Source organism: Rhinopithecus bieti, unplaced genomic scaffold (assembly GCF_001698545.2).
Source record: "Rhinopithecus bieti isolate Rb0 unplaced genomic scaffold, ASM169854v2 scaffold_23826, whole genome shotgun sequence".
Lineage (NCBI taxonomy): Eukaryota > Metazoa > Chordata > Mammalia > Primates > Cercopithecidae > Rhinopithecus > Rhinopithecus bieti.
This window is the reverse complement of record NW_016811267.1, coordinates 740,429-750,544: the sequence shown is the minus strand read 5'-3', so window position 1 is coordinate 750,544 and position 10,116 is coordinate 740,429. Positions and strand designations below refer to the sequence as shown.

General features: G+C 49.8%; 1 protein-coding gene across 2 annotated transcripts in view; it reads left to right on the top strand.

Annotated features, from left to right (window-relative positions):
* Window positions 1–237: 237 nt before the first annotated feature.
* Window positions 238–10,116, top strand: part of CYP4F2 (cytochrome P450 family 4 subfamily F member 2) — a 19,434-nt gene continuing 9,555 nt past the window's right edge. The window contains exons 1-7 of one of the 2 annotated variants that reach the window (XM_017893720.1): window positions 238–326; window positions 755–953; window positions 2,794–2,938; window positions 5,866–5,919; window positions 6,011–6,138; window positions 8,003–8,124; window positions 8,750–9,020. In XM_017893720.1, coding sequence (XP_017749209.1) covers window positions 756–953; window positions 2,794–2,938; window positions 5,866–5,919; window positions 6,011–6,138; window positions 8,003–8,124; window positions 8,750–9,020 — 918 coding nt within the window. In that variant the 5' untranslated portion in view covers window positions 238–326; window position 755. The other variant, XM_017893721.1, reaches the window with a different exon arrangement.

Here is a 10,116-nt window from a genome sequence, read left to right as displayed (position 1 = left end):
TTAATAGCTATCTATCCATCTGTCTAATATATCCATCATCTATTTCTACTTTGTGTATCTACCTAAACTATCCATCCTATCTACTCTATTTTCTATCTACCCATCCATCCGGACCTTGAGCTGATTCCTCTGCACTCAGCTGGCCTGAGGCCAGGTGTTGGTTGACTGCCCAGGCTCAGGAGATGCACCCAGGCTGCAGGGATTGGTTGGCCCAGCCCAACCCAGCCAGCCCTCCCACAGCCTTTCCTACATCAAGGGCCAGGGTCAAAGGCCTCCCAGCAGACAGGGAGAGGAGGTTGTGTGGGACAAACTGCTCCTGACAGAAGGTACCAGGCTGGGAGTGGCAGGACCGGGGCGGGGGTTCTGGCCTGGGATGGAGAGGGGTACTGCCCAAGGCCCATGCAGCTCCCAGGTGCTGGCCTGGAGGATGGGAGGTTTCCTGGTGACTGAAACCAAGCCCCTGGCAACCTCCCAGTGATTCAGGCTGGGCCTTTCTGGACTTTAATCAGTCTCTCTCTCTCTTTCCCATTCTGAGTGTTTACTAGGGAACTGGAGGCCACTTGGCTGCTGGTTTTGGCTGGGCCTTTCTGCGCTTTACCTCTCAGTCCCTTTTTAACCATCCCTGAGCCCTCCCTGCTCTACCTCCAGCACTGCCCATCCCTGCCTCTTTACTGTCCCTGGAGCTCCCTGGGCCCTTCCCTGGGGCCCTTTCCTGGGCCTCAGGATCTCACCATCCATCCCATCTGCCCTGCAGGATGTCCCAGCTGAGCCTGTCCTGGCTGGGCCTCGGGCCGGTGGCAACGTCCCCGTGGCTGCTCCTGCTGCTAGTCGGGACCTCCTGGCTCCTGGCCCGTGTCCTGGCCTGGACCTACGCCTTCTATGAAAACAACCGCCGCCTCCGGGGTTTCCCACAACCCCCGAAACGGAACTGGTTTTGGGGACACCAGGGCATGGTAAGTGTGGCAGCAGGATGGGTCTAGGTCTCAGGGTGGATGGACTTCCTGAGGGGTACGAGGCTGATGGAGTGGGGGTGAAGGGGTGGGCTGGGATCTGGGGTGGCAGAAAAGCAGGGGAGGCATCTTACTCATTCCCCTGTTTATTCACTTATTTCTGTGCTGTGCCAACCCAAGCCCTTCTCACCTCCTCATCCTCCCACTCCTGGCCTGCACTGAATCCTTTTCCTGCCTGTCTTCCCACACTAATGCACCTCGGCGGGGCTTCTGGGCAAAGGGTTGGCTGCACAGAGAGGTGAGTCCCTGACATTCCCACGTTCTCCATTGCTGGACTCGAGGCCCTGCACCCACTGTCCAGGGTCCTCTCCCTGCCTAGACTATTTCCTGTTGTGAGGGTACAGCTGGGCTAGAGGAGAGGCGTGGGCCGTCTCCCACTTCCACCATATCTGAAGGCACCTTCCTCTTATCTTCCTCTTCCTCTTATCTCCCTCTTACCAGTGAGACCTGTTACCAAACCCAGAAAGATGTTGGTCACTCACTTCCCCTTTCAGAAGCTTTCCTTGGCCTTTCCCTTCCCCGAGACCATGCCCTCTGACTTAGACCTGCTCTCTTCTTTGGGGGACGTGGTCTCAATCTGCTCATTGCAAATGGCAGGATTGATGGGTGTGTCCACAGGTGAAGTGAGAGGGTGCACAGGACGCACTAGCACAGAGCCTGGTGCAGAAGCTGCTCCACAGGTGAAGTGGGAGGGTGCACAGGACACACTAGCACAGAGCCTGATGCAGAAGCTGCTCCCAGGGGGGAGACACTGTCCTGATGGACAGTCAGAGTCACCTCTGCTCCCCTAGTGGCTGGTGAGAAGGGAGGGTCTCCTATGTGCAGAACCTTCTCCATGGGAGGAACTGGAACCTCTGTGGACCAGCCAGGACATGAAGGGGTGTGGGGACCAGCCTTAGGGACATGTCCTGAGGCCATACTGCTCCCTATGAATCTCCCCTGTGAAGACCTCCCCATGTGGCCGCCTCTGGGCTGAAATGACTCCCAGAACAAGAAAATCTTTCCTCTCAAGCTAACTGGGCCTCTGTGAGCGGACAGTGTGTCTTCTCCCTCTGCCCTGGGATGCACCCTGGGACTTGGAGGTGGCCCCAAGAGAGATAGAGCAAGAGGAATGTGGATAGATACATAGACAGACAGAGAGATAGATAGATAGGTAGATAGATAGATAGATAGATAGACAGACAGACAGAGAGAGAGAGAGAGAGAGAGAGAGAGAGAGAGAGGGAGAGATAGATCGATCGATCAGGAGGAATGTAGATAGATAGATAGATAGATAGATAGATAGATAGATAGATAGATAATAGGATAGATAGATAGATGCACAGATAGGATGGATAGATGGTGGATGGATGGGTGGACAGGTACGTAGATAGATAGATAAAAGGATAGATGGATGCATGGACACATGGATGCACAGATAGGATGGATAGACGGATGATGGATGGATGGGTAGATAGAGTAGATAGGATGGATAGATTAGGTATACAGATAGAGTAGGTATATATGATGGATACATCAGACAGATGGATAGGTAGTTATTAATAGATGATAAGTAGACAGATAATAGGATGAATATATGGATGGATGAAAGTACAGATAAGATGGATTGATGGATAGATGGGTAGGCAGATAGATATATAGATAGAAAAATTAGATAGATAGGACGAATGGATTAGACACACCCAGAAATGTTTGACCAACTACCTGGGCATCCCTTAGCCTAGTCAAGTGGACACCTAGAATTAACCATCACAGAAGGTAACGACTCCTGCCTTGCTTGCAGGTCAAATCCACAGAGGAGGGCATGAGAGTTCTGACTCAGCTGGTGGCCACCTATCCCCAGGGCTTTAAGGTCTGGATGGGCCCTGTCTTCCCCCTCCTCAGTTTGTGCCACCCCGACATCATCCGGTCTGTCATCAATGCCTCAGGTACCATCTGGAACACCTGGTGGTGGGTGCTGCGGTGCATTTGAGGTCTGTACTTCCTCTATCCCCAAGCTCCTGTTTGGCCCCTGCAGTACTCTGGCCTCTCCTTTCCTTCTCTCTCAGCCATCTTCGCTTTTCTTTCATGTATTCATCAATTCCCATCTCAGCGTCTCCTCTCTCCATTGCTGTCTGAACCCCTGTTCTGGTATTCTGGGCTGCCCTGGAACACCCTGAGAGACCTCAACTCAAGGCTCTGTCTTGGAGGAAACCCCAACCTTGAGGAGATGGACCTGGATAGAGATATCCCCAACTTCATGGGATCAGGAAAGGGCCAGAGGGAGATGGATGACAGTCCAGGGAAGAACAAGGTCTCTGCTGGGGCAGGCTGGAAGACTTCCTGGAGGAGGAGTTGCTGGAGCTGTGTCTGGAACAATGAGTAGGAATGTTTGAAAGGAGAGTGCAGGGTGATGCAATTGAGCATCATTAGTATTCAAGGCCCCTTGCCAGGCCTAGCATCACCTTGCCTGTCCCAAAGCCTAGAACAATGAGGAGGACTTGTGGCTGGTGGGAGGTCTGGGCTGCTATTTCCATGATGTCCACCTCTGGTGGGTCAATTCCTTTTACCCCATCCTATAGCTTGTCTACCCTAAGTTCATTGCTCTCCTGCTGCAGGCCCTGGGGATCTCCAAAAGGAGACTCCACCCCAGCTTGGTACCCTTTCCTTGACCTCTGTGCTTCCCATTGTTGGACAGGCCAGGCTGAGCAGGGGGAATGAGCAGCATCCTACAGAGACCATGGCTCTGACATCAAAATGCTGAGTGACTCTGGGCTGGTTCCCAGCTGTCTCTGGTTATTGAGGTCTCTTTCCATTGTGAGTGATGGAAACCCAACCTGGTGTGATCTAAGCAAAGAAAGATAATCTATTGACTTTAAAGTCCAGGGAGGTGGCCTTCAGGCATGGCTGGATCCGGGTCTCACACAATGTTACTGGGAATCTATCTTTCTCTCTTGGCTTTAGCTTTCTCCAGGCTGCTTTTCCTTTCAAGGCGGCCTTTTCCTCATGACGTCAAAGATGAGTCCCAGAAGCTCAGTTCCCATGGGAAAGCCCACCTTTCCCTCAGAGTTCCCAGAAATGGCCCATGATTTACTTCTCCTTGCCTGAGTCATAGGACCAATTTTTCACCAAATCCCTGTGACTCTGATTGGCCAGTCTTGGCAGGCCTGGTTTCTCAGAGCTACTGTTTTGGGGGAGCAAAGAAGTTTGTTGGTAAGGATTCAGGCCATGGGTGCAGACAGACCCAGTCTTAGGCCTCAGGCTTGCCATGGTCTGGGACTGTGGGCAAGTGACTTTATTGTTCAGAGTCTCAGGCTCTTCATCTGGAAAATGGGATGAATGACAGCCCAGGAAACACGGTGTGTGGATCCACATGGGGAAAGACCTTTTCTGTCTGTGTAACTGAAGGACTGGAGAGTCCTGCATGGAGGATGTGAGGAGGAAGCCCAGGTGGGGCTCAGCACTGAGAGGAGGATGAGATGCTGCTTAAAATCCTCAGGGTGAGGGCTTCGACCTCTTCCCTGCAGATCCTTCTCTCTCACAGCCTAGGAGAGCATGAATTGGGTCCTGTTTGTTTTTCTCCAGATTCACAGCTCAGAGGAAGGTCTCCTACACACACAAAGCCTGGTGGGCACCTTTGGTGATATGTGCTGCTGGTGGGTGGGGCCCTGGCAGGCAGTCATCCATGTCTTCCTCCCCACCTGCATCAAGCCTGTGCTCTTTGCTCCAGGTAGACATTGCACTGGCCACGCCTTGCCCACAGCTGGGATCTCTGCTGCCTCCAGCTGATCACGTGACCCATGTGTAGCCAGGTGGGGCTGTGGTGGAGACCCCATTGCCTCCATCGCCCCTGGACTTCCACCTTTCTGACCTCTGTTCCTGCTTGCTCATGTCTGGGACGTGTCTCTATGATGGCTGTTATAAGGCCAGGACTGCCGTGTATATTTACACGTGGGTCCTGGTTACACCTGAAATATGTTATACCTGGTTACATCTGGTGTATCAATCCAACTGGGGTCATGTAGAGCTGGTCATGTGTGGGGTTTATCTGTGGCCAAGGACATGTGGGGCATATGAGGGCCTGTTTGGTTCTTGTCTCAGGTGCTGTTTGACATTGTCATTTTCTCCTGCTGGTCACATCTGGGCCATGTTTGGGGCTTGTGTGAGGTCTGGGACCCAGGGTCCCTACGTGAACTGTCTGAGACATTATTTGAGTTTTGTCTGAGGCTGTGTTATAGTATGTTTGGGTCATGCCTGAGGAACAGTCTGGATCACATGTGGGCTATGTCTGGGACGTTAAAGGTACCATATTTATATTCAACCCGGAGCTTGTATGTGGAACGTGCTTTTGAGGTCATGTTAGACCATCTCATGTGCATGTTAGAGCATACTGTCTCGTGTTAGGAATTGTCATGTATTTTGTGGCCATGTCAGGACATGTGAACACATGTCAGGGTCATGCCTCATCTCATGTCCAGGTCCATGTCAGAAGATGCCATGCCAGAAGATGTCAGAGAGTGCTGGGGTGGACAGAGTGTCCTAGGTCCATGTAAAGGCATTCTGTAGAGTGCCGAGCTGTGCTCAAGGGTTGAGGAAAATGTTGGATCATGTAGGAGGTGTGTCAAGGCATGCTGGAGCCCCAACATAGCTTCTCCGTGCCAGGTTAGGCAGTGTCATTGCTGTACTGTGCTGCTGTAGGCTGGTCTGGTCTTCTCTCCCCTCCCCCATCCTCCTTTCTTCCTCTGCCCTTGGCCCCCTTCCTGCTATGTGGGGCTCAGAAGGCAGAAATGCAAACCTCTTGCTGGGAGCCTCCGCCACCCCCAAAGTTCCTCTTTCACCTGCCTCCATGGCCCCTGATTGTCTTCATTTATGTCAGCCACCCTTGCACCAAAGGACAAGTTCTTCTACAGCTTCCTGGAGCCCTGGCTGGGTGAGTATCTGCAGGTGAACAGGGTTGGGAACAACCTGGAGGGCCAGGGGAGGGAGACGCCCTTGCCCATGGCCCTTGGCTGCCCTGTTAGGGGATGGGCTCCTGCTGAGTGCTGGTGACAAGTGGAGCCGCCACCGTCGGATGCTGACACCTGCCTTCCATTTCAACATCCTGAAGCCCTATATGAAGATTTTCAATGAGAGTGTGAACATCATGCATGTGAGTTATTTGAAGCCAAGGTCCCAACTGCAGCCTTGGGGTGGAGGGACCACAGACAGATCTGGTCTGGAATTTTGGCTCTGCTTGTGTCATTGGGTCATTGCTCTTCTTCTCTGAGCCTTGGTTTCCTCATCTGTAGAATGGGGCTAATAATCCCTACTTAAAAGATGGTCAAGGTGATGTAATGGAGTCATGTCCCTGGTGCATAGTAGGTGCCCAGAAGGTGTCGTTTCTATGTTTCCGTCACCCAAGCCCTGTAAACTCAAGAGGGTCACGACGACAATTGCATAGTAGCTGTTGCTGGTAAGAAACTTGAAAACTGATTGGTTTAAAACAATAAGGACTTATGATTGCTAAGAAGTCTGTGGGACAGTTGACGGGTTCTTCTGGATGTGGAAGGGATCACTCATGGTACATGAGCAGCTGGGGGTCAGGTAGGCAGCCTTGCAGGTGTTGGTTGAATTCTGTCACATGTTTGGGTTTTGGCTGGGACATGTTTGGGTTCTCTCACGTGTCTGGGTTTGGCCTCAGCTGGGACCCCTGGATGTTCCTCCCTATGATTGTCTCCTTCCAGAAGGCACCCCGTGGTTCACAATGCAGGCAGGGCTCCAGGGAGTAAGACCAGTTTTAACTTCATTAGTTATTACCTCATCGTTTTCACCACATTGTATTTTGACATTGAAAGCCAGAAGTCCAACACGGAATCAAAGGCAGGGGGTAACATAGGCTCTGTCTATTAATGGGAGTTGCTGAAAAATCACATTGCAAAGGGTGTGGATATGGGAGGAAGGGAAGAATTGTGGCAAGGTTTTGTGAAGTGTCTAGGATTTATTTTAACTTACAAATTGATAAGTTAGTTTGTTACTGTTTCATAAATTCTTCCAGAAGGACAAGAGACTCCTGGGTCAGAGACAAAGGATAGTTTACTACTCATGACACAGAGAGCAGCATGTGTTTCTTGTTAGATTGCACTTTTTTTCTCCAAGCTTCTCAAATCCCATGGGCTGACACAGGTGGGCTTCTATAAATGCCTGCTGACATAGTATATTGCATTACAGAAAAGGAGAATTAAGCTTAGGAAATCTGCTTTTATAGCAAGCAAAAGCAACATGTCTAGGGGGAGTCTTTACCTTATCCCTCAAAGTTATTCTTTGCAAACACAACTCTGATAAATTTTCCATGTCAAGAACATCAGTGTCTTGTATTCATGACATTCCCAGAAAGGATGCTCAGGACTCACGAAGGACTACCTCCCCAAAACAGGGAGATTGTTGAAATCAATTTATTACAATGCAGATGGGGAAATCCAACATTTATTGAGCATGAACCATATGCCAGAAACAATGCCATGTGCCCATTCCATGACACGAGTATATATTGCCTAATTTAATTTTAAGAACTCTGTGAAGGAGAGATGATGTGTTTCTGCCCCATGGCAGATGATGAAACTGCACGTCTGAGAGATTAGGGAGCTAACCCAAGTTCACCCAGCTAATGACTGAGCTTGGTGTGGTGGAGCAGAGTTTCTAACGTGGATTATATGGCTCCAAAGCACATCATCTTAACTGTTCCTGAAGATTTGACAGGCGGGATATAGGGGAGGGTAGTGAATTGACTAATGGCACACAGAGCACAGGAGCCAGAGCTGGAACTTGAACCTAGGTCTCCTAACTCCCAATCTTGGGTCTTCATCTCTTAGTAGTAACAGCTTTTGCTTGCACCATAACCTGGTTCTCCCTGGGGAGGGGTCCCAGGGGAGAAGATGAAGAGGCTTATTCTGGGGAGTGCATATTGACGGTTGGGGTTGGAGAGGTGCTCAAGGGAGCAAGGAGCCTGCCCCAGCTCTGTCCCCTTCTCTGGCTAGGCCAAGTGGCAGCTCCTGGCTTCGGGGGGCAGTGCCCGTCTGGACATGTTTGAGCACATCAGCCTCATGACCTTGGACAGTCTGCAGAAATGTGTCTTCAGCTTTGACAGCCATTGTCAGGAGTAAGTTCTTGCCCAGGGTCTGGGATCTTGGGCCATGGACCCAAAGTGGGTAGGTGGGGGAGGGAGGACTGAGCAGGGAAATCAGACAAACCTTCCTGGAGGAGTTTCGTTATACCTGATCATTGAAGGACTGGTGTGAACTTTATCTTGAGGCTTCCAGGGAGCCATCGAAGAGGTTTGAACTGGTGGGTGTGGTCAGAGCTGAGCTCTATAGGGAATTGACTGTAATGTAGCACTACATGGAGTTAACACTGATGCAAAGAGGCTAGGGTGGAAGCTAGACCATAGATCGGTTGGAGGAGGATGAAGTCTGAACTTTGTGGACAGTTTCAAGGAGAAGGGTCAGGACTGTATACAGGGAGGGAAAGAGAGAATAGGAGAAAAGTGTGCAAGTTACACTCTGGATGCCTAGCGGCATGGAGGCATCTCATAGAGATTGGATTCAGGGAGAGAAGAGAACTTGGAGAATCAATCTCATTCTGATCCCCACCCTGTATCTGTGGGGTCACCTGTTCCTGGAAAATCCGTTTACTGATAGGAGGTAGCTCCTGGCTGCTGGTGGGAGGTGCTCCTGGGTCTTCAGGTGTATTAAATTGTTTTCTCCCTTTCTGCCCTTATCCTGCAGGAAGCCCAGTGAATATATTGCCGCCATCTTGGAGCTCAGTGCCCTTGTATCAAAAAGACACCAGCAGATCCCCCTGCATATAGATTTCCTGTATTATCTCACCCCTGAAGGGCAGCGTTTCCGCAGGGCCTGCCGCCTGGTGCACGATTTCACAGACGCCGTCATCCAGGAGCGGCGCCGCACCCTTCCTAGCCAGGGTGTTGATGACTTCCTCCAAGCCAAGGCCAAATCCAAGACTTTGGACTTCATTGATGTGCTCCTGCTGAGCAAGGTGGGCTTCTCTGGGATCTGAATTCAAGAAGTAGAAGGGAGCTTCATATGAAATGTCAGATGAAAGAAGTTGAACTTGATCCAGAGGGCACTAGGGAGCCGTGGATGGTGATTGAGGAAGAGAGGGACAGGCAGAGATAGGTTTTAAAGATGACTCTGTGGAGTGCACGTAGCAGGGAGCTGCTTGGTTTGAAACTGACAAGTCTGAGAGTTGGCTCTATTTACAAGCTCATGAGTTAACTGGCCACATTTAAATATGTACATTTACATCTACATCTATGTCTGGATCTATGTTTATGTTTTTGCTTATGTCTTTCTATATCTTTGTCTCTGAGTTTGTGTCTCTGTCTATGACTGTGACTGTGTGTATGTCTTTGTCTTTGTCATTGGCCATATCCGTACGTCTTTGTGTCTGTGTCCTCATCTTTGTCCACGTCTACGCCTTCGTCCTGTCTTTCCTATGTCTAGGTGTATGTCTTTGTCTCTGTGTATATTTTCATCCATGTCTATGTCTTTGTGTGTATCTGTGCCTGTGTTTCTCTCTCTGTCTTTTCTCTGTTTGTGTCTTTGTCTCAGTGTCTGTCTATGTCCATGTTTTTTGTCTGTGTCTGTGACTGTGTCTTCGTCTATGGCTGTGTCTATGTCAATGCTGTGCCTATATCTTTGTCTGTGCCTGTGCTTGTGTCTGTTTTTGTCTATGTCTATGTTTACATCTATGAGTATTTGTGTCTGAGTGTGTGTCTATGTTTATGTGTATTTGTGTGTCTGTGTTTCTAAGTCTGTGGCTTCATTTGTGTGTGTTTGTGTCTATATCTGTGTCTATGCCTATGTTTATGTATATTTGTGTGTCTGTGTTTCTAAGTCTGTGACTTCATCTATGTGTGTTTGTGTGTGTGTCTATATCTGTGTCTATGTTTATGTTTATGTGTATTTGTATTTGTGTGTCTGTGTTTCTAAGTGTGACTTCGTCTGTGTGTGTGTGTCTGTATCTGTGTGTATGTCTATGTGTATTTGTGTATCTGTGTTTCTAAGTCTATGATTTCATCTGTGTGTGTGTGTCTGTGTCTATATCTGTGTGTATGTCTATGTTTATGTGT